The 23,384-nt window shown below is 41.4% G+C and overlaps 1 protein-coding gene across 23 annotated transcripts in view; it reads left to right on the plus strand.

Annotated features, from left to right (window-relative positions):
- The window catches only part of CAMK2D (calcium/calmodulin dependent protein kinase II delta), a 184,494-nt gene that overhangs the window by 125,519 nt on the left and 35,591 nt on the right, over positions 1 to 23,384 (plus strand). For 2 of the 23 annotated variants that reach the window (XM_033160019.1, XM_033160033.1), the window contains 5 exons: positions 512 to 560; positions 14,517 to 14,592; positions 15,054 to 15,148; positions 19,301 to 19,529; positions 20,213 to 20,348. The exons of 6 other annotated variants lie outside the window; for them this stretch is intronic. In XM_033160019.1, coding sequence (XP_033015910.1) covers positions 512 to 560; positions 14,517 to 14,592; positions 15,054 to 15,148; positions 19,301 to 19,529; positions 20,213 to 20,309 — 546 coding nt within the window. In that variant the 3' untranslated portion in view covers positions 20,310 to 20,348. Of the gene's footprint in view, positions 1 to 511; positions 561 to 14,516; positions 14,593 to 15,053; positions 15,149 to 19,300; positions 19,534 to 20,212; positions 20,350 to 21,536; positions 21,885 to 23,384 lie in introns of those variants that run through there. 15 more of the 23 variants (XM_033160023.1, XM_033160035.1, XM_033160015.1 and 12 more) reach the window with 11 other exon arrangements.

Raw genomic sequence — 23,384 nt, forward strand, 5'->3', positions numbered from 1 at the left:
CTGCCACTGTTTGAGAAACAGAACCTCAAAACCCCTTGAATACCTGGACCTTCTGGTTCCATAGTTCTTTGGATCCTGGCAATATTAATATGAAACCACAGATTGGATTTATATGTCTTACATAGAACGACATTCCTGCACTTCTTATTTGTAAAATGACTGGTTCTGATGGTCAGCTTAATGTAATTCACCATCCTCTGTCTAAAAAGTATCAAAGGGTTTAAAGAAAACCAATCAGCCCATTTTTCATGGTTGCGCTTCCATTACAGTCCTGTGAAGTTCAAAACAAGAAACTCGTTGTCTTTAAGCGTTCCTTTCCAAACTGGATTGCGACCGCTTCAAATTTGGCTTTAAGGTTAAAGGCCCATCACCCTCTGTGATTATTTGTTTGAGTCTCACGGTCACGTGGTCTGCTTCTGGGCTTTGCATGAGATGTTTGATGACATTGTAAATATAAATAAGTAGTGGAGTAGTAGATCAGTCAGTTGATTTTACTTATACTTCTCAACAGGAATCCACAGAGAGCTCCAACACAACTATTGAAGACGAAGATGTGAAAGGTATTTAGCTGTACTTGCCTGGTGCATTTCTAGAATTTATTTATAATATCAAGAAAATGTGATCTTACTGTTGTACTAGCTGCCAGTTTCAGCAAGGCCGCACTCTGCTCAAGGCGTAGAAGGCTGGACGTCAAATCTTGCATTTGCTTAATGACACAAACAGGGTGACGAGGCTGAAAGTTGCAGAGAGAATTAGTGTTATTACTTGTTTATTGCAATTCTATCCTGCCTTTGCTGCAGTGGACTCAAGGCAACATGCATGGTTCTTCCTTTCACCCTCACTACAACCCTGTGAGGTAGGTTAGACTGGGAGACAGTGGAGGAACAAAGTTCACCACAGTGACTTTTATAGCTGAGTGGGGGTTTGAACCTGGGTCTCCTTCGTCCTACTTCTAACCACTGCACCACACTGCCTCCCCCATATACTCTATGCCATAGCTGTAGTTACTTTTGCTGCTGCTAACCTTACCGCTACCTGCTGGCCCTCAATTCACCCACTCTGTGGTATGAATTCCTGCAGAAACCTGGATAGGGCTACATTAAAGCAAAACAACTCACAACAACACCCCCACCATTAGACTGCTCTTTTGTATCTTCAACAATATGTCCTGTTCTACATTTACAGATTCATGTGCTCATTTAAGGCAGTTCCACCACAGAGCTTCATATAGAAATTAAGGCTCTGGCCTGGTTCAAATGGTATCAATGCTCCTTTGGTGTGGGTTCGGGACAGGCATAAGATTTTTGTCTTCTTTCCTCATCCTCCCACCTATCCTGCCCTTAAGGCCACATGGATGCACTGACAGATGAATGTCGTGGTGGGAGGAGCAGCATGCCCCGGGTACCATCTGAGAGGGTTGCCATCGCAGTCGCCCCGCCCACCTGGGACGCTCAGCGCTCCACGCACCCCCGGGCCACTCGCCACTCGCTGTGCATGCCCCAGGACGTGTGCCACACCCCCGCGGGCGGCACAGCACGCCCCTGGATGTACGCCACCCCCAGTGCTGGAGTACATAGCTCCGCCACTGCATGGATGTCATATTTAAGTAGATTAAATTGAGTGTTCATAGGTCTGAATAGCATAAGCAATACTATAGATAAAATATGGGTCCACACACATGGGCGAAGAGCATGGGGACTCAGTTAAATGGAGAGTGAAATTGGCAAAATGGAAAATATTGAAGAACTGTAAGTTAATGTTGTATTTATCATTAAATAATGGATTTTTTTCACACTTCTCTTTCAAACGTGTTTCTTCACTACTGTTTGTTCTAAGCAGCATTTTTATAAACACAGTCTGTTCAGATGCCAGTATTTTTGTTTCCTGGCCAGATTTGTGACCTTTCTCCTATTACTGTAACACACTCTCATATTTCCTTTGGCCGCCTTCCCCAAACTGGTGCCCTCCAGATATTTTGTACTACAACTCCCCACTTTGCTTGCTAGGGCTGATGAGATTTGTAGTCCAAAGCATCTGAAGAGCGACAGCTTGGGGGAGGCTCTTATGAGGGTGTGATCTGTTTTCTTAGTCAGAGATGCATGCATAAGGTTTCCAGATAGTTTCCCACGAGAGGATGGTAGCCACTTTGATGGCCATGATTTCTCTGCGTGATTTCCCCTGAAAAAGTGCTGTTTTTTGGGGCCACAATCAACTTGCAAAATGCACCTTGGTGGGTTCCATGGCTGAAAAAAAAAGTTTTTTGCAGGGGGCGTCATGTGAAATCACGGCAATCAAAATGGCTGCCATGCTCTCACAATAAAAAAATGGGAATGTAGTATCTTGGATCTTGGCTTCAAAGTATTGGAGGTTATAGCATGGCATGAAAGGCCACCCTTCCCATTATCCATTTACAGAGTCTCCAAGGTTGCTTTGCGTGGGGTAGGGGGAGGAATACCTTAAAAGTTCAGAGAACGGAGCTTCAGTGCAAGATTGTTCATGGAGCACTGGTTTGACAGTAAATGGGCAGATTAAATTGTAAATAATAGGTATTTTTATACATCCTTTCTAAAGCTTTTTAGAAAACTATGCAACATTGTGAAGTTAAAAGATACTGGAAGTATTAGAAATGAAATGAAAACGCATTGTTTTATAATGTGAAATTAATTTCTTTGGGTATTATAACCAAAATGGTTATTTGGGTACTATAACCCAAATGGTTTTGTTTTGCAAAGGGCTGCCCCCCCCCCAGTTAATGGTGCTTGTATATTTTATAAGGCTTTTAAACTTGTTACAGTAAGAATCTGATGCAATGGAATTAACAATTATGTGCAAGGAATAAATTTATTAGAGAAGAAAAAATAAGGTATTATTTTGTGGATACTGCAGATTTAAAGATGAAATTTAAATAAATCGAACTAATGTTGGAAGTCTTAGGTGTTTGCTATAGCAGTTTCTTCCAAATACGATTGTGTCTTCCATTATTTATTTATTCATATACTGCCCTTTGTATAATGGATTCCAGGGCAGAGAATAGCATAAAATACTAATATATACACTAAAACCATATTGGGAACAATTTGTGACAGTAGCCAGAGATGGGGAAGAAATTTGAATTGGTTCACATTTAAAAGTGAACCTCCCTAATTCACCGTTTCCGAAATAATACAAGAATCAAAACACAGCATACCTTTGAAAGTCACACTTTTCTGATTTTGCAGTAATGTGTACAAAGTGCATATACTGTCTGCAGAAAAATGTTTATTTGAGTACTGTAGATGTTTTTCAGTTGAGAAATCTTCAAAGGATTGAGGTGATGCAAGAAGTTACAGAAGGTAGGCGAGATAAGCAGAAAATGTGGTGATATCCTTGTAATAATAATAATAATAATAATAATAGTATTAATAATAATAATAATTTATTTATACCCCACCCATCTGGCTGGGTTTTCCCAGCCACTCTGGGCAGCTTCCAACAAAATATTAAAATAAAATAATCTATTAAACATTAAAAGCTTCCCTAAACAGGGCTCCCAGTTCCCTTGTTCCATGTAAGGATCTGAAACCTGTTTAGTTCCTTTCCAGTATCTTAAGATTTTGCCAGACCAGAAGACTGGGATTCTTGGGAAACCAAAGTCTGCACTAAACATAAGAAGAATCCTGCTGGATCAGGCTAAAAGACCATCCAGTCCAGCATACTGTTGGCCAACCCACAGTGCATATGGGAAGCTCGTCAACAGGACTTGAGCGCAACACCACTCTCCCTACTTGTGAATCTCACCAACTGGTATTCAGATGCATACTGTCTCCCACAGTGGAAGCGGAGCATAATCATCATGGCTAATAGCCATTGATAACTTTATCTCCATGAATCCGCTTGTTATCTAACTTGGTGCAGGATACGAAGTTCCACGCTTGTGTGGCAGATCCTGAAGATACTAAGAACATGCACATCCTTGAAAAGAAGGATTAGAATAATGGCCAAACATTAGTGTTCATCAACCTCACAGTCTGGGTTTGTCTTAGTGAAGTATATAGGACTATTCCATAGGTTTGTGAATCACATTTATCAGCCTAGCAGGTACCTTATGAATGCAACCTGTATTCCATATTTAATGTTGTTTTTACTGATCTGCATTAATTGTAGATCGACCAGAATGTTCTGAACAAACTGACTTAGGTGCACTGGCTACTCTCTCGAGGTAATTATTATTTATCTGGGTAAATAGTGCATATTACCATAGGAAAGTAAGGATATATTCCTTCTGTGCTGGCATCTGAACAGAGACCCATAGTGGTGAATAGTATCCCTTTCAGCTTTTGGGTCAACCTGATTTTTCCGTAAAGAGTTCTTGTTGATTTTGCCATGCTCAAAGATGTTCACATTGTTGCGTTTGGTTGAATTACCATTTTTGCTTTAGCCTTTTCTTTTTTCTTCCCCCCCCCCCCTTCACATTTTCATGCCCCACATACAGCTCTCAGAAAGGAGGGTGACTTGGAGGTGTCATGTTCTACTCACCATCTCTCTTCTCCCATTGCTTCTTCATCTTACCTGTCGCCATCTTTGTTGTGTCCCAGCGGCCGCTCCTGCTGCCTGTGGCCCTGAGGATTCTGATCATACTCTACCTGCTCATCTTTGTTTGTTCCTATGTTGTGTTTCTTTCCATCAATTCGGCGGCAAAGTCCAAGAAAATTACAAATTCACAGAGTCACTTGCATGAATCTGGGCCCTCTCAGTCCACTCCTTCCTCTCTTTTGTGTAAGTTGAGAGGTGCAGACAGTTCACTTCATTCACTCTGTCTCTGCTCCCAGTTGTAGAAATATAATGTTGAGACTTGGCCTGAAACTTGCAGTGGGCTGCAATTTAATGTCTGGATAACAATGCCTGTTTAACACTGGCGGGTGCCCTCCCTTCCTTTGACGAAACTAAGCCCATTTGTGACTCTTCTGTGAGGAAGAAAGCCTATTAAAGAAATCATTTTGCCTGCAAAGTTGATGAATTTGAATTTCATCACATTCACTGGGAGAAAAAGAAAGGAAACTCTTGTGTTTTATAGACAGATCAGTAAGCGGGTTTAGGAATGTTTGTGTTGCTGATGTGAAACCAGTGAACTTGACCTCTCTTTATATTCATAGGTTCTTGGTGCATTTGTTGAATTTTAAAACACTGTTTTATGATTTTGAGCCACTTTGGGGAGATCTTGTATGTGTGTTGAACAATGGAAAAGAAATGCTTAAATATCATAATTAATAAAATGTAGCACAGGTCAAGGCACACTTCTCCAGGATGTTCTCCCGACAAGACCCATTAAATGAATGGGATCACTACCAAGCCCTATTATTCATTTAGTATTACATTTATACCCCACCTTTTCACCAAAAAAATTTAAGGTGGTGTACTTGGTTCTTCCCCTTCCCATTTTATCCTCAAAATTATCCTGTTACCGTGCTTCCATTCATCAGCACCACACTTGGCCCAGGCAAATATCTTGGTAGATGTGCCATAGGTCAGAGATTATAGTCCAATTCAGCATATTCTCTAGTGCACACACACGCACACACACACACAAATACACCCCTGTTTTGGTGGGGGTGCAGTGCTTGGTATTTCATGTGCTGCACAGATGGGGTGCATTTTTATTTATTGCAATTATTTACATCCCACCTTTCAGGGTACAAATCCGTTTGAGTTGGCTTACAAATAATGCTGACATGTTAGTAAAATCATAATAAATAAATAAATAAATAAATAATCAAAACCAAAGACATGAGTTAGCATACAGGAGCTCCAGTGTATCTGAGGCAAGGGTTGCATTGCTTTTTAAAGTTTATATGTGAAGAAAATATTAAATCGGGAAAGGGCAGTAGAAAATGTTGTGCTTCTTGTTTCATAGTCAGAAGCAGAAATTACTTACAGGACAAGTAAATATAAGCAAGGCAAAGTTATACAGTGGTGCCCCGCTAGACGAAAATAATTCGTTCTACGAGTGTCTTCGTAGAGCGAATTTTCGTCTAGCGAAGCGGCAATGCAGCGCGGAGGTTTTCGCGCTGCAAAAAAAAAAAAAATTCCGTCTTGCGAGGCAGCCCCATTGACTTTTTCGTCTTGTGGGGCAGCCTTCTGCTAGCGGATGCCGTTCGTCTAGTGAGTTTTTTGTCTAGCGGGGCACCACTGTATAGATACATTATGAAGGAAATGGATTCCTGTGTGTTTTGTTCTTTGCAAGCCTTACTCTGACTTGGTATATTTCTGCTTGGCAGTAGAATCTCTCACTGGCTGCAAAGAATGATGATTCAGACTTGTATAAGGAAAATGAGAACTGCTGCCGTGTAACTGCATTAGGATGGAGTGCTGCAAAACAGAATCATAATGGCATGTGGCTGTCCTGTAGAAATAAAACATTCAATTATTGTGATGGAGCCAGATGGCAGCTATTGGCATTCACGGGTGTTAAGTATAAATAGAGCATGTTGTTAGGGGGAATTTATGAGATCCGTAAACACCCCTTACCCATTCTGGGTATAATTTACCAGAATGCTCTCTCCTGTGCAAACCCCACCAAAATGATTAGTAGCATAAGTTCCATTTGTTTTTTATGGGGTTTGCATATGATAGGCCTCAGAGTTAGCCATTACCAGTATAAAATATGAGTTGGTATATGAAAGTTTTATCCATCTATTTAGCTATCTATCTGAATGCCTACATAGATACGAACACATACTGTATCTTAAGTAGAATAAAAGTATAAATGTCCCTGTTTGCACAGTGTGCTTGAAAATTCTCCTGTGCACCCAGTGCAAGAGCATCAATATCTCTGGTGCTCTTGTCCAGCCCCCATTCATTTCACTTGGCCTGCCATGCACTATTTCAGAATGGCGTAGCCTATCATTTGTGATTCTAAAAGCTCTGCTTCTATTGCACTTTTTAAAGCCTTTCCTGAGATTCTACAGTTACTCTTTCCAGTCACATTTCTTAAAAAAAAAAAAACCCAACAACATCCACCCCTTCTTTTTGTAGACGTGTTAGACAAAGGCAACGAGAGAGGCAGGCATTCCTATACAAAGTACTATTTTAAAAGGCACCCATGGGGCAAACTGCTGAAATCAAGATGAGGAATTTGTGGCCTTCTAGGCTTTGCCGGACTACAACAACTTCCACCATCCCTGTCCATTGGGCATGCTGGCTGGAGCTGCTGATGGGAGTTGGAGTCAAGTAACATTGGCAGGGGGCGGTCGCCGCATTGTTTAAAGAAAGTGGAACTTTTTTCTGAATAGCTTAGCTACTGGAGATTGAATGTTGCCCATAATCTTCTTTTAATAGAGCTGCTATTCAGAGTTTGCCAACATTTAGCTGCAAAATGCTGTATTGGTAAACTTGGGCTGCCATTTTGATATTCAAACCAGCATAGTAATGTTTCTTCATTGCAAACGAATAGATTACGAGGCCTACAGTTTTGTCCATGTTTTCTTACGGGTAAATCCCAGGCATAGAATCAGGCAGCGTGCTATTGCATTCACAGTGGAAGAGGCCTATTGCCTTTTTAGTATCTGTGAGCGTTCCAAAGGCATTCACCCCAGATGCTGAATTAGGTGGATGTTACCAGAATGCTGCACTAGATGGACATTAAACTGATACCGCCATGCTCTTTTTATGTGCCGTGGGAACTTTCAGACTTGCAGAATTTATTGCAGCATAGGCATTTGTAAACTAATTGGTGCTAGTGCATGAAAGCTTATGCTACAGCAAATATGATTGTCTTTAAAGTCCCACAAGGCTCACCTTGCATGTGTCTATTGCTGTAACGGAATAACATGGCTCCTGCCTGTTTTATTTCTGGCATGTATTTTCATAGGGTAGCTTCTATGCCAGATGCACAAGTAGTTAATAAAGTGCCACAGGACTTAGTTCCTTGTTCAGTCAAAATAAAACAGAAGCAAAGAGATGCATCCCTTGAACGCATAGGCTTTTTATTGGCTAATTATTAGGTAAACACAGATGACTGTGAATGATCTTTGGATGAACAGAGCATTGTACCAATATAGTGTCAATGCACTTTTCAGAAGATTGATGTTTTCCTGTCTGTTTCTGAAGCACAGTTCAGCCCAGAAGCAGAAACCACAAGGACACAAGCTTTACCCCCCACCCCATTCTGCCTAAAAGTTGAAATTCATTGGCATCATGCCATGGGAGAATGATGCTGTAAGAGCCATCTGCTTTATGCAAAACAGTTTCATAATCTTATCCTGTTCTAAATGATCTGATTGGTCAAATGCAAAGGAAGGCAGCACTCCTGGATCGTGTAATAATTACGCAGAAGAGGGGAATTTTTGCAGGTGCAGCTTCTCGCAGAATGGTGGGAGGAAATCCCTTTCTACACAGGGAAGATACACGAGTACTGTCCTCCTCCTTTGGATTTGATCAACCTAAGACACTGCTGCCCATTTGGTGAGTCGGGACCTAATATTGGGTTGTGCAGTTCTAGACAAATTAAGAAGCCATGTCTGGGTGAAAGAAAGGTCTTGTGTTTGGAACCAGACCTCAGCAAATTCAAAACCTCCATTCAAAGTTTTTAAACAGAGGTTGGATAGCCATCTGTCAAGGATTATTTAGCTGTGATTCCTGCACTGCAGTGGGTTGGACTAGATAACACTTGGGATCCCTTCCAACTGCACAATTCTATGTTATTACAAAAATTATCTGGAAAACTCAATGGATTATCGGCATACTTCCTAAGTCTACTTCATAAGTAGCCTGTTATGAATATTAGTGCCACAACTGAGCAAAAATTAGCAAGCTTCTGTGTTGAAAAGCTATGAATTTAGAATGTAAATCAGCCTTCCAGAAATTTTCAAAGTGCCCAGAAATGTAGTGTTGCTAATTAGCCACAGTGTGTGTGTGTGTGTGTGTGTGTGTGTTTCAACCTGTTGCTAACTGAAAACATCTTTGCTGAGCTCAATTCACATAACAACAACAAAAATAAATAAAAATAAAAATAAATTAAATAAATAATTTCATTATTTGTACCCTGCCCATCTGACTGGGTTGCCCCAGCCACTCTGGGCGGCTTTCCTTAATGCAAAGCTTCTCATTCTTAAAGTGCTGAGAAGCAAATATTAATGTTTCTGTTTTTGATTGGATAGGTATTGCGGCCCTTTTCTTTTCTAGATGGTGCTGTTGCTTCCGGAAAAAAAGGCGAGGTGACTCTAGTTGGTGACAAATGTTAACTCCTCTCTCCAAAACCTTCATAAGGAAACCTTGGATTCTGAGGGAGAATGAAAGAGCCCCCCCAGGAAAGTAGGTCTTGCTTATCTGGAGGTGGTTGTGGGTGTGCCTCGTTTATCAGACGTAGGGAGAAGTAAACCCGCTAACACGAATTTATCAAATTTAGAGATACGTTGCCACCCCTGCCTGTCCCCTGCCCCGCAAGCTCGATCTGAAAATTGATTGGAATGATCAAGTGTTCAAGAAAATAGAAGGGGTTTTCAAGAGTTTGTTTAAAGCTTTCCCCAAGCTTCAGCCCCCATCTTCTGCTCTCCTGCCTCCCTACCCCTGCCTTCATGTATTCCCCATGAATGAATTGGGAAGGGTGGCCGAGGGGAGGCCTGTGTGGTTTTAAATCATGTTCTAAATCAGCCTGTGCTCAGCTTTTCTTGGTAATCGCTCCCTCCGTCACCTGAACGAAAAGATGGGTGCAATCCGACAGGGACATTGTCAGTGCCAGGAACCCCTCTCTTTTATCACCTGTTTCATATTTTATCAGTACTGTCCTCTCTGGTTCTCATTTGAGGATGGGTTGTGTCTCAGGGGCAGAGTACATGCTTTGCGTGCAGAGAATCTCAATTTTTATCTTTGGCATGTCCATATAGGACCAGAAAAGACTTCCGCCTAGTACCCTGGGGAGCCAGATGAGCCAGGGGGCTGACTGGTTTCTAAGTGATGGTAATTGCCGCCACCATATAGCTGATACCCAGTGCATAAGTTAGCTTCCTCTTCCTTTTGTTAAGGGGCCTGGCATCCTGGTATGGGCAGGTTGGGAGGTATACATATCCATTAGTGTGCTTGGATAGCAGATAGTCCATATGCTGACACTCCTGTTTCTCGTTTTTCTGTTCATTAGGGCATGAGGCATTTGCATTTTTGCTAGGTATGCAGAGAGTCTTGGGAGAATCTTTTCTTCTCAGGAAACTGAAGAGAGAATCAGCTGCTTAAAACTTCTGCCAGATCATTATTGAGTGAATCACAGTGAATCACTTGGAGCAGCAGAGACTGGAAAGTAATATCACTGTACAGATGACAGCTTAAGTGTTTAGGTTCGCCATAAAGTCATTCAAAACATATTAAATAAATGTCTCTGGCTTTTTCTTTGAACAAAACAACAACAAAAAAACAACAACCCTACTCTTCAGTAGGAACTTAAATAATTTTCATATGAATGATATGTATTATTCAATAAGAACTTCAATCATTACCTGTTTCCCCCAAGTAAGTTTTAGCCAGATCCAGTTTTGCTTTGCTTGAAAAGATTCCTGTCTAAGACCTTGGGGAGGTAGATAGACCATTGGTCTGACTGGTTCCTAAGTGATGGTGATTGCCACCACCTTCTGGTTTCAGAAAAAACCCCAGAAATTATTTTTCTAGAGCAGAGTGACTATCCGTACCATACATTTAAAACAGTCTTATACTACTTTAATAGTCATGGCTTTCCTGAAGGAATCATGGGGAACATAGTTTTTTTTAAGGGGGCTTAGAGACCCCTCACAGCAATACAGATCCCAGCACCCTTAGCAAACTAGTTTTCCGTGATTCTTGCGGTAGAGGTGGGGGAGATGTCTGATAAAGGGGCATGAGTGCTTTAAATGTATGGTGTGGGTATGATCATGTGGCACAGCGGTCTTCCTTGTAGAGGGTGATACAGTAGATTCTAAACATCTTTGGAGTCACTATATGAACACAGGAATAAATCACTGCAGCAAGAAGCTGTATTAAATGTCCTTTCCATTCTCAACCTCCTTGCATACATGCATGCATGTAGAGGGTTGCTTTTTTTTTGTAGAGGCTTGGGTCAAAATGCAATACTTGCCCCTGGCCTATGCCTTCCTCAACCCTTCGGAGGACTTATTGCAACACACAAGCATTCCTGGCATCATAAAGTGAAACGGGAGGATTATGCTAAAATAAAGTAATAATATTTGGAATTCATATTAAATTCCAAAGACTTAAAATATCGAGCCATTTCCTCTAAGCTTTGATGAGTTTTAGATTAAGCTCGGTGATCACCCAGCTGCTCAACTCTGAGCACATAAACAGTGCAATTGGTCTGTTTGCAGAGGTTGCCAACACTATCTTCCATCCCATGATAGTTACCTTCAAATGTGTATGAGCTGGTCACTCCTTCTTGCCAGTTGGGATTCCCAACTCTGGTTCATAAGAGCAGCACCAAATTTGTTTCATGTGTACAACTCTGAACCCAGTGTGCACACCAATTAAGCCAGAGTGCATTGATTTAACTCCATGCCTTCGAAAAACCTTAGACTATCTGAGGCTTGATTGTGAAGGTTGACAGCAAATCTGTAATTCCAAGACCAAAGGCCAACCCAAAACATACATGGTAGGCTACATGTCTTTGATTCAGTAGATGTTGTGATGAACTAAGTTTGGGTTGGATCCAGTGTTGTTGCTCCATACATAGAAGTTCCTTCCGTTCATGGAAAGAAAGTTGTACTCACAGAAAGACCACAGCTCCCCTTCTCCAATAATGGGTATGAACAGAGAAACATCCAGCCCTGATCAATGGTATAAGCACCAACTTAAGGCAAACAGATGCCATGCTATCTCTTATTAAAGAGGTAGGGAACTTATATTCTCCCTGACCTTTGGCCATGCTGGCTGAGGCTGATGGAATTTGGAATCCAATACCGTTTGGAGGGCCACAGGTTCCCCACTCCTGCCTTAGTATTTATGTGTGAACTAGCCTTCAGCTGGCTTTGCTGTGGTCATCCTACAAAAGAAGCAACCCTCTGTAATACTTGGCCTTGGGTATCATATATGCTGCAGAACTTCAGAATCCAAGCATCATTTCTCCTCTTACATTATTTCCTATCTTGTGCATTCCTTGGAGGTTTTAAAGCAGAGATTAGATGGTCATCTGTCATGGATGCTTTAGTTGAGATTCCTGCATTGCAGGGGGTTAGCCTAGATGGCCCTCAGGGGCCCTTCCAACTATGATTCTATGTTGCTTGCCAGTCATGTAGGAATGAGATTGCAGCTCTGCAAGTAGTAAAGGATATCATTGGTGAAGACCCTAAGTGTGCGCAACTGGCTTCAGGATTGCAGAAGGTATATTTGTGTGTGTGTGTGTGTGCGTGCGTACAGGGGTGATTAAATAAAACAGATTATGCACCTAATGTAAATTGACATGTAATGGGAAAAGAAGCCAGACTCACAAAAGTATGGGACCTACCGGTAACTGGCTATGTCAAGCTGTAGCTGTGCTAGAAAGGCTTATGGGAACCAAACAGAATGTGACTGAACAAGGGAATGCTGTAGCTCAAAAAGCCTGTGCCACTAACAGGTGGTAGTTTCAAAAGCAATTGGATCCAAGATGGAGGTTCTGCAGCGTGACTACAAACAGGGTTGTTGTGTTCGGTCTGAAGCTTTGAAGTGAAAAGGAGAAAAAGGTTGACAGGTTGGAAAGAAAGGTTGGAAAGAAACTGAAAGAGAACTGCAAGAATGAGAAAAGATATCACACGTGGAAAGAACATTATGCCCTTAAATTGGGCAGCCAACAAGCCAGGCATTGAAAACTGGGTCTCTCTCGATCATCTTTCTTTTGAAGTTTTCTCAGGTCATTTGCTGCTGAAGGCCTTTCTCAAACTCCTGTTGTCCTGCATTTTTTTTAAAAAAAACCTTTCCTTCTGGTCTTATTTCCTACTAAAAATCTTACATCCCATGTATAAACCTGTAGCTGCATTCAGCACGAGCGATGAAGCATTTCTGTTATTTGTATTTGTTGCTCCCAAGTTTTGCTTGCTCTCATCATGCTTGCAGGTTAGCTTTCCAAATGACTCAGGCAAGGGCAAGAGAGTGAAGTTTCTCATATAACTGAGCACTGTGCTGCTTGTAGCAGAAGCAATCATTTTAGAGCCAGAAGACTTCCATGCCTTTATTGAGTAGGAAAGAAATTCACCTTCTTGATGGTTTGCACCTGTTCAACTGGAACGGACAGCATAGTGTAACTGCATGGATATATGCTCTGAGCTGCAGTTGGTATTTGGTGTGCAGACCCTTGCCAAATGTGTGAGAAAGCTAATCCTGCCAAGCCCCTATTGTGCTAATGAAAGGGGGGGGGGAGTGAGTAGTGCTGGAAGAAATGGTGCCAGATGTGATAGAAACATACAGCCACAGCCGTGTACAGCAGCAATAATCCTTCCTTAATCTCATTTCCTGGGGTTGTAGGATTGCACAGGTACATTGCTTTCAGGTCAGCTGATACAGTTCATGCAGTTAAAAGCTGCAGAAATATGAGCCTGATTCAGTTGTTGTCACAAACTGAATTATGTTGGGATATACCCATTCATGGTGCTCCTATTGAAAAGTACCGGTAATCTCCTAACCTCTGGCTTTCTGGATTTTCTGTACTTTGAACAAGGAGTACCGCAAACTAAATGTGAGTTGCCCATTCTGTGAAACGCACATGCTACTTTTGAATGCAACAGAAGTAAGGCTTAGGGAATGGTATCAGCAATTCACGCCACATCAGTTCAGGAAAACGTATTTTGGATCACTTGCCATCATTGTGATAAGAAGCAATTGACACATGGGCAGCCTGCAGTGAGTGGAGGAGGTCTGGATCAGGCCTGCTGGCCAAATCCTATTCCCCACCCAGGATTTGGGCATAGCTACATTCTGGAAGGACAGCTGAGTAACAGGCAGATACAATGAACCCAAGGAAGGAAGAGAGGAAGAAAGCATTGGACCCCAAAGAAAACAAAGGTAGATCAAAGTCACCTTGGAAAGTACGTTTCGATGGGTACTGCCTGTACGGTATCTTTGTGGCCATGTTTCCATAGCCGGTCCACCATTTTATGGGCATCTCAGTAGTTTACAGATAATTTCTAGTGATTTCGTTACAGGAAATGTGCACATCCCACCTTTGACATTACAGAAACTGGAGGATGAAGCTAGATGGCATGCATGAGAGAATCAAACTCAAGTGGCATTGTCTGCTAGATTCTGCAAAGGATCCTTTCTAAATAGATCTCTGCCATATGCTTTATATCTCTTCAAACAAACAAAAAATGTACCAAGTTCTAACAGCAACTTAACTCTTCTTGCTGTAATGTTGGGAGGGAGGAGAAGAGAAGTGGCATCGGTGAATGAAGGGCGATCACGTTGATCGGGCAGAAATATCAATGGCTTCAACTCTATAATACCCTGAGAGTCTTTTGTTCTGCTGGCTTCCATTGCACTGTGCAAATACCTCTGAATGTGCCATCTTATTCATGTCTCTGTCTTGTCTTCAGCTCGTAAGCAGGAGATTATCAAGGTTACTGAGCAGCTGATTGAAGCTATCAATAATGGGGATTTTGAAGCCTACACGTAAGTTGCATTTATTTTATTTTTCTTGAGATGGGGTACAAATGCCGAAGGCTGTATCCAGTGTCTGGTTTGCACAGTTGTGAGAACAAAGAATTCCGTAAAAGCTCATAGGCAGTAAAATAATCCAAATACACTTCATAGAAATGGATAATAAAACATATAAGGCTAGATGGTCTGTCTTCACTGTGGGAAGTCACATGTGCAACTGGTTGGCCACTTTGAGAAGAGTGTGGGACTGGATAGCCCTTTGACCTAATCTAGCAGGGCTCTTCTCATGTTTTTATGAAGCAAGTGTGTGACTTGTTGTATTATACGCTTGAGACTTTGCCCATTCTGGCTGGTTAAACCTAGTCAGAGGAGGCTAGGTTGAGTGGGTAAGAAGAGTAATGAATGTCTCCACTTGGTTGATCTTAAATCTGAATGGCTCTTGAAATGAGTGTTTTCTCCTCCCTGCCCTGTAGGAAGATATGTGATCCAGGCCTCACCTCATTTGAACCTGAAGCTTTGGGAAATCTTGTAGAGGGAATGGACTTCCACCGGTTTTACTTTGAGAATGGTATGTTAATAGTTATTCAGATAATTTGTTGTTGTTTTTTGCCAAATCATTTTTATTATATTTCCAATTATAATTATCACATCAAATATTCCAATTTTACATATAAATATGATCCAAATAAATCCAAATATACTGCCAAATTATTAATTTTATATGACTTCTCATGCTTCAGACTATCAGGAGTCTTAATGTCGGATTTCCGTTGCCTTCCATGGTCCAGTAATTCAGATAATTTGAGGTCTTGTGTATCTGGGAGATGTTAAGCACCAGTTGTTGGAAATACTGTACTCGCTTGCATTTCAGATTTGTTTGATTAAATGGGGGAAAGCTTTCCAACATTCCCTCTGATCCATGAAATGGGCTTAGAAATTTGAATCACCTGCTCTTTTTTAACTGGAGATGCTGGGGATTGAACCCTGGGACCTTTTACCTGCAAATAAACCATGGAACACTCCCTCCTTCAAGGTTGTATGATATGGCTGGCTGTGTAGAAGTACATGAGAATGTACCTTCCACGTTCCAGACTTCATATATTTGTTTTTCAGGAACATCCCCCTTATTCAGATGAAGTGAACATGAAATGAGTTGTTAGTAAAGTCGCCTCACAACTGTAGGTTTTGCTCCTGACCTAGTAAACCCATTTGTTCCAGTGTCTGAAATTAGGCACTTCTTTGTGTATCAGGAGCCTACAATGCTGCTCTCTCTTGCTATGTGGGCATTTTTTCACCACATTACATCTCTGAAAATGGCCTCCCTGTTTCCAGTTATAAAGAAATAACTGATAGCAAATTGCCTGTGTCCCCCACCACAACAAAGAACTGACACTGCTACAGTGCATTATAGGAAGTGCTCGGGATTTGAACAATTTCTTCCCAGACATAAACATGCAAAGTGCAATCACGCTCTGCAGGTTTTGTGGCCACCAAGTGGCAGCCACACCAAATGCATCATGACCTCAGTTTAGTGTTACGCCTGAATCCCTAAACCAGGGGTAGGCAACCTAAGGCCCGTGGGCCGGATGCAGCCCAATCGCCTTCTCAATCCGGCCCGCGGACGGTCCGGGAATCAGCGTGTTTTTACATGAGTAGAATGTGTGCTTTTATTTAAAATGCATCTTTGGGTTATTTGTGGGGGATAGGAATTCATTCATTTCCCCCCAAAAAATATAGTCCGGCCCACCACATGGTCTGAGGGACGGTGGACCGGCCCACGGCTGAAAAAGGTTGCTGACCCCTTCCCTAAACCATAGCTTCCCAGACTTTTCATGTTGGCGACACACTTTTTAAGCATGTATCATTTCATGACACAGTTATTCAGTTTTACTAGCAAACTGGAGGTTAAGCAAACCCCTTCCCAGCCCCAGGAGGAGCGGAGGGAGCATTTTCAGCGACACACCTACACACTGCAGCCGACACACTATGGTGTAGTGACACACAGTTTGGAAAGCTCTTCCCTAAACAATTAACAGGCCAGTTTCATGACTTGAATTTGGCTTGTTCAAGGAAGCCATAACTAAAATTACCTACAGTTTGCCAGGTTTGAAAAATGTGACATGTTAAGGTTTATCGAAAACAGAAATGAACAATTCAGCAGCAGAGGAATTGAGTAAGAGGGAGAAGCATGCAAGCCAGCCAGAGGCTAGGTTCATTCCCATCACAATAAGCCATGGTTTACTGTGTGTGTTGTGGCATCCAAATGCAGCCACTGAAGAAGCATATGTGATTGAATTGTTTCATGGAATTGTTTTTCATGCCAAAAAGTCACATGAAGAGGATATGGAAGTAACCTGTGGCAACAGCATGGCATTACAAATGAACAGACTCTGAGGCCCTTATGTTAAATAAATGTTGTTATTAATTGTATTTGTTGCTGTTTTAAAAAGATCAGTTATTATTGTCCCTCTTAAGTAGAATGTGAGGTGTTGCATGTATCTCAAAGAGCAACCATTTGTAAAGCACAAATAGCTTGATTTGTATCTGTACCATACACACACACACACACACACACACACACAGGATGTTTGCTCAGTGAGTGTCAATTTTTTGTTTACTTCTTCACTGGAAAAAGCAAGGAAGACCTATTTATTAGACAATAACTCCTGGAGAAACCCCCTCATGGTGCCTGCTAAAGTCTCATTCGAAATAACTCTGATAAGTTTCTTTAGCAAATCTCACTGCCCCTTTAGCACCAGCTCACTTTACAAGACTGATCTATTGTTATAGTGTTTGAAACATATCAGTGTCCCATAGGGGCTGATTGCTCGTACACTGCTGAGGAATATAAATCCTCTTTTTAAGGTTCAGTGCCTGAGCCACATAAAAGGAACAGAAGCTTCATTTTTACTCAGGAAGGTACATGTTCCCTCGCTGTATATCCACAAGCAAGCTAGTGGAGAAAACACAGTGTTCCTCTTTTGATAACAATCCACCAATGTGTAAATGTGTAAATTATAGTATAAACAGCTTTTTGCTTCTGCATAATAACGGCACCCTGCAGGTCTTTCAAAACAACAGCAACAAATGCTCTCGTATTTGCATACATGGAGGCAATCCAGGGTGCATAGTGGGGAAAAGGATTTCACCCATGGTTGGATCAGCAGATAAGAGAGCAAACTATTCTCACTTAACTGTATTCCTGCCCCCCCCCCATCACACTTTGCTCCTTCCTTCCCCCATCATTACTGTTGGCATTATTATATTCTGATGAAGCAGGATACCAGTTGCGTAGATGCACACAAAATGGATGTTAACTTTAATTTGGGGATGTTTTGAACCAGCACCAGTTCTTCTCCAGAAGAGAATTGCCTCGCAAATAAATAAGGTAGTTGAATTTTCTTATCCATTCAGCTGAGTAAACTTCAGTTTCATACATATTCCTCAGTGTCCCTCCCAGGAGAAATAACAGCCTGTACAGAATAAGGGAAAGGGGTTAATTGTTCGCGTGTGAACTCCAAACCTTGGGGTTCCTTTTCTTCATCTCAGCAGAATTCCTCAGAAAGTCTTCCTGCGTCTTTGAAGCAGCAGTCCAGCCCTCTCTTGGTGAATTCCTGTGACAGGAATAGCCACCTCACCCATCCAGTTCTTCTCTAAAGTCTTTATTATTTACATTACAAGTTGCACAACACCACTTGTCTACAGGTACATATAAAATAAGAAACAGAACTATATCTCTGCTCCGGTCACCCATCCGGTCAGAGAGACAGACTCACATATTCTGTCAGACACACTGACTGCCCTGATAAAGACACCTGTTGCAGGGGAGAATTCTCGTTGCTAAGCAGATGTGAAGGATGTGCTTCAAGGCTCGTTTCAACTTTATTTTGGCAACGCGCTATCATTTAATGCCCTGTAGGCATGCCATGGTTCCAGTCCAGATCGCCAGCTCCCCCGCAGCAGCTGTATAAATGACAACACCACATTTAAAGCACATTCATGCCACTTTAGCAGTCATGGTCTCCCCCAGGGAATTTTGGTGACTGTGCTTTACCCCTGAGAGAGAGAGAGCTCTGCTTCACAGCACCTTTTTACAAACTACAGTCCCCAGGATTCTGTGGAGGAAGCCCAAATGTATATGTGACCAAACAAACCCAGCCATGTTAAATGCATTTTGGCATGTAACCTAAGAATAGGAAGCCCTTTTCAACCAAGGGGCCATATTCCCTCACGGGGAAAATTTCAGGGGGTCATACATGTTAGTCGCTAACCAAGTCAAAGTTAGTCGCTAGCCAAGATGTTACTTGGTGGTTGTCAGGATTATTTAGAGAGTTCATTTGAAGCACTTTAAACACTCTCCACATACAATCCATGAGTTTTTGCTTCACATGTTAAGTTTTCTCCATTGTCACATCTGTGATCGGAGAAAAGATGTTGACGATTACTAGTATGATCAAGGGTGTGGGTTTGTTTGTGTTTTTTTTTTAAAAAAAAAAATTCTGCATCATCTTTTAATTAATATCTCTGCCTCAGCAAGATTCTGCCGGAATGTAGCACATTAACTTCTGTGGATACACAAGCCAAACAAAATTCAGTGTATTTTCAACTCCCATTCAGAGTTCAGGATCTACCTTTTTTAAAAGCATGCCCACATTTTGTTCAGGGCTACATCCCATTTGTGCGTTATGAGTTTTGTACCATGTGCCATTCCTCCCTGTAGCTTTGTCTAAGAGCAACAAGCCAGTCCACACCATCATCCTGAATCCACATGTCCACCTCGTGGGGGATGATGCTGCCTGCATTGCGTACATACGGCTGACTCAGTACATGGATGGGAGTGGGATGCCCAAGACAATGCAGTCGGAAGAGACGCGAGTCTGGCACCGCCGCGATGGGAAATGGCAGAATGTTCACTTCCACCGTTCAGGATCACCAACAGTACCTATCAAGTGAGTAAAGCATTCTCATCTTCAGTTTGTCGCCTGTCCATCCGTTTAAGTGCTCTTTTCTTTGGCCCCAGTTATTTCTCTTCCAGGCCCCACATTCCTATCGACTAGGTGTCTCTCGAAGGGTGCATAGAGCATTTGATATGTCCAGGCCAAGCAAGCTGCTGACTGCTACTTCCATTTCATATCTACCTCAGTATGCACCAAATCAGCTTTCGAAACCATTGCAACTGATTCCTTAGAATTTGCAGCGATGAATCTGCACAAATTCAAGTGCAGGATGAAGCCCACTCAACTGCTGTAAATACACGTTTCTAATGTTATTTAATTTTGGCTGGGTAGTGGCCACAAATTCTCCCTTTATTGAGTCAACAAAATGAATCAAAAGCTGCAGCTCCCATCTGCTCTACAGCTTCTGCGTACATGATTACTATTGAGCCCTTCAGACCAAACAGATTTCCTTAGCCCCATAAGATTGGAGCCTGTTACTGAATTTTTCTTTTTGGCTGTTTTTGCAATATTTATTTAGAACAAATATTATTTTACCAGGGTTTTATGTTTTATCTGCGTTTTTATTACAGTTTTCTATTGTTTTTGGGTCTTCAGGTTCTTTCTTTGTATATGACTTAGAGATTTTTAAATATTAAGTTGTTTAGAAATACTCCTAATTAATTACTTTTGCTCAGGATCAGTATATTATCTGCACTCTGGAAACAACAAGATGCATTGACCAAGATAGCATCAGAGTGTTCAGGCTTTCGGCACACCTTAAATACAGTATAGGCAATTCCCCATTCCCACAAGCCAAAGGGACAGCCAGGTATGGTTTAGGAGGACTCACCAGGGTGCTCCCAATTTTTCACAGTTTTATGTATGCGCACATGGGCCTGAAACGGAACCCCTGCATAAATGGGGCATCACCTGTATTGCATATTGGAAATTTGAGTTGTAATTCACAATAGCATATGATGAACAAAGCTTTGCTTATATCTTTGTCTTGATCAAATCATTATTATGTTGATTTATTTGAATGAGGATGGATGTTATAGAGCAGTTTGAGAAAGTTTTGGGCTTTGTTATTAATATAAATCGGGGATGGGGGAGCCTGTAGCCCCTCCAGATGTGGTTGGATTCCCAGTCCCCCTCCTCTCTGACCACTGGCCATTCTGTCCAGAGCTGATGGGGAGCTGTCATCAAATCATGCCTGGAGGGCTACAGGTTTCCTGTCCCTGGTATCAGTTGTCCCTGACAAAAAAAAAACACTCCATGCAGATGTGCTAATGGTAGCTTCCCCACCCCAGCTTTTTGTCTGAATCCGCCAGCAGCTATCATTGAACAAGTCTCTACAAGGGATAAACAAAACAGTATGCATGGATAATTTGCACCTGTTTCTACTTTTAATTAAGGGACATGGGTGGCACTGTGGTCTAAACCACTGAGCCTCTTGGGCTTGCCGATCAGAAGGTTGGCGGTTCGAATTCCCGCAACAGGGTGAGCTCCCGTTGCTCAGTCCCTGGTCCTGCCAACCTAAAAGTTCGAAAGCACGTCAAAGTGCAAGTAGATAAATGGGTACCGCTCCGGCGGGAAGGTAAATGGCGTTTCCGTGTGCTGCTCTGGTTTCGCTTAGTCATGCTGGCCACATGACCCGGAAAAACTGTCTGCGGACAAACGTTGGTTCCCTCGGCCAATAAAGCGAGATGAGCGCCGCAACCCCAGAGTCATTTGTGACTGGACTTAACTGTCAGGGGTCCTATTTTTAATTAAACATTGAACTGTTACAATAGTTTGAATATGAAAATAGTGGTGTATGTAATTAGATTTTTCTGTGTGCATACACACAAACACACACAAAATCCTAATGTTTTAGTTCATTTGGAAATTATGACTTAGCCCCGAAAGTAATATTTCAGCAATTAATGTTTCTCTCTCTCTCTCTCTCTCTCTCTCTCTCTCTCTCTCTCTCTCTCTCTCTCTCTCTCTTCCTCCCATCTTTCCTCTCACCCCTCCTAGCTAAATGTCTGCGGTGCCACATTCTGTCGTCCGCACTCTGCACTTGGTTGGCTACCATCTTGGCCACTCCATTGCCCTCTTCATGCATGTTCTTCGAGTGCATGAAGCTGTGAAGTTTCTACATGTGATACATTTACGATGCATCATTTTGTTGTATATTCCATTGGTACTTTTTGTTTACACTTCAGTGAAGGGAATGGATGTTCCATGCAAACTGAAAATGGGGGAAAAAGAAGACACAGGAGAAAAGAGGGAGGGCAAGTGAAATGCTAGAGAATATGCAGAGTATACTTCTCGTGCCAGAAGATGAGTAATATCTTCATGTGCAAACTAAGGGAATGAAGGTTTTAAAAAAAATCAGTTAACTTTATTTTAATTTTCTCTACTTCTGTTTTCTGGCTCGTTTGTTCTTAAAGACAATGTGCATTGCTTTGGTCATAGTAGAAATAATTCCTACTAACAGCACCTTTGTTATTGTAGGACCTATGGGTAGAATTACTGGTTTAGACCAAAGCATTTCTGTAGGCTTTTCTTTCGGGGAGTCATCTTTGTTATGAGTCACTGTAGGTAAATTGGGGGGAAATGGCATAATTTACTGGCTTGACCTCGCTAGAAGTATCTGTCGCTGTTCTTAACTGGTCAGCAATTTCATTTTATTTTCAACAATTTCTTTAGCTTTGTAGTTGTAACTGCAGGGGAAGAGGATATATTTTGAAGTAAGTTTTTTTCTCATTTGTTCAGAGCCAAGCAGTGGGCACATTAATATGAGATGGGTTTTGGTGGTTAAAGGGATAAACTAAAACTTTTAAAGATCATTTTATGGATGTACAGTACATTTATTAAAGCAAGTTGTAGAGGATTTTTTAAACTGATGCTCTAGTTGAGATACTCTAGGACAATTAGGCCTTAAAAGCTTAGTATCAGGAGCTTACTTGTCTTAATTTTCTTTGTAACAGTTTATTACCTGGCAAAAAGGAAACTACATCTGTTTTCTAATAAAACTGTTACGCTTTTGCCATAATAATTTTATCTGTTTTCTCATGGCTCATCAACATCCTCGAACAGTGTGGAATAAAATACTTATTGCAGCTTTATTAACTATTTCCCCCTGTTGCTGCATATACACATGCAAAGTAAGCAGGAAATAAATTCAGTGTCCGTTTAGAACAGATTTCTCAGTTGCTATTTGATTGCTTCTGTTGTGTAGATGTGAAATTATATTCCTGCCAGCGTTGCTCCTCTTCTTTAAAAGTTAACAATAAAAATAGGGGTTGGTTTTTTCCCTTTTGAAAAAAAAATACTTTTGTTTGTTTCTTCTCTCTTTGGTTAACATTGCGGCTACCGGTTTTCTGTAATGGTGTATAGCGCATGATGCTTCGATCAATGTTCTTTTTTAGTAAGTTAAATTTACAACTTGCAGCAGCTTGAAATTTTTTAAGCAGACAAAAAAAAAAGTCACAATTTGTATAACTATCATTTCTCTGTATTGATTACTAATCAAAAGTGGATCTTATTCCTTACATCTTGATGTTGTTCCTAGTATACATATATATGTTAGAGAAATTTAAGCTTCTCTGGTGATGATTCTTATACAACCCACGGAAATGTTTATAACAAGCATCTACAGTAAATGTCTTGAGCCATATTAACCCGCAAATGGGATCTGTGAAAAGGCACAGTGGCCTCGTGCATTTTGGTTTTTTTTTATAATTAAATCAATTTCTTCTTTTGTGAAGCGGCTTTAGGTGGTATAAGTGTATTTACATTTAACAAAATTAGGTGTAGGATGGTTTTCTTTTCTTTTCTTTCTCTTTTTCTTTTTTTACACTTTTTACCATAGCATGTGGT

This window comes from Lacerta agilis, chromosome 9, assembly GCF_009819535.1.
Source record: "Lacerta agilis isolate rLacAgi1 chromosome 9, rLacAgi1.pri, whole genome shotgun sequence".
In the NCBI taxonomy this organism is placed as follows: domain Eukaryota; kingdom Metazoa; phylum Chordata; class Lepidosauria; order Squamata; family Lacertidae; genus Lacerta; species Lacerta agilis.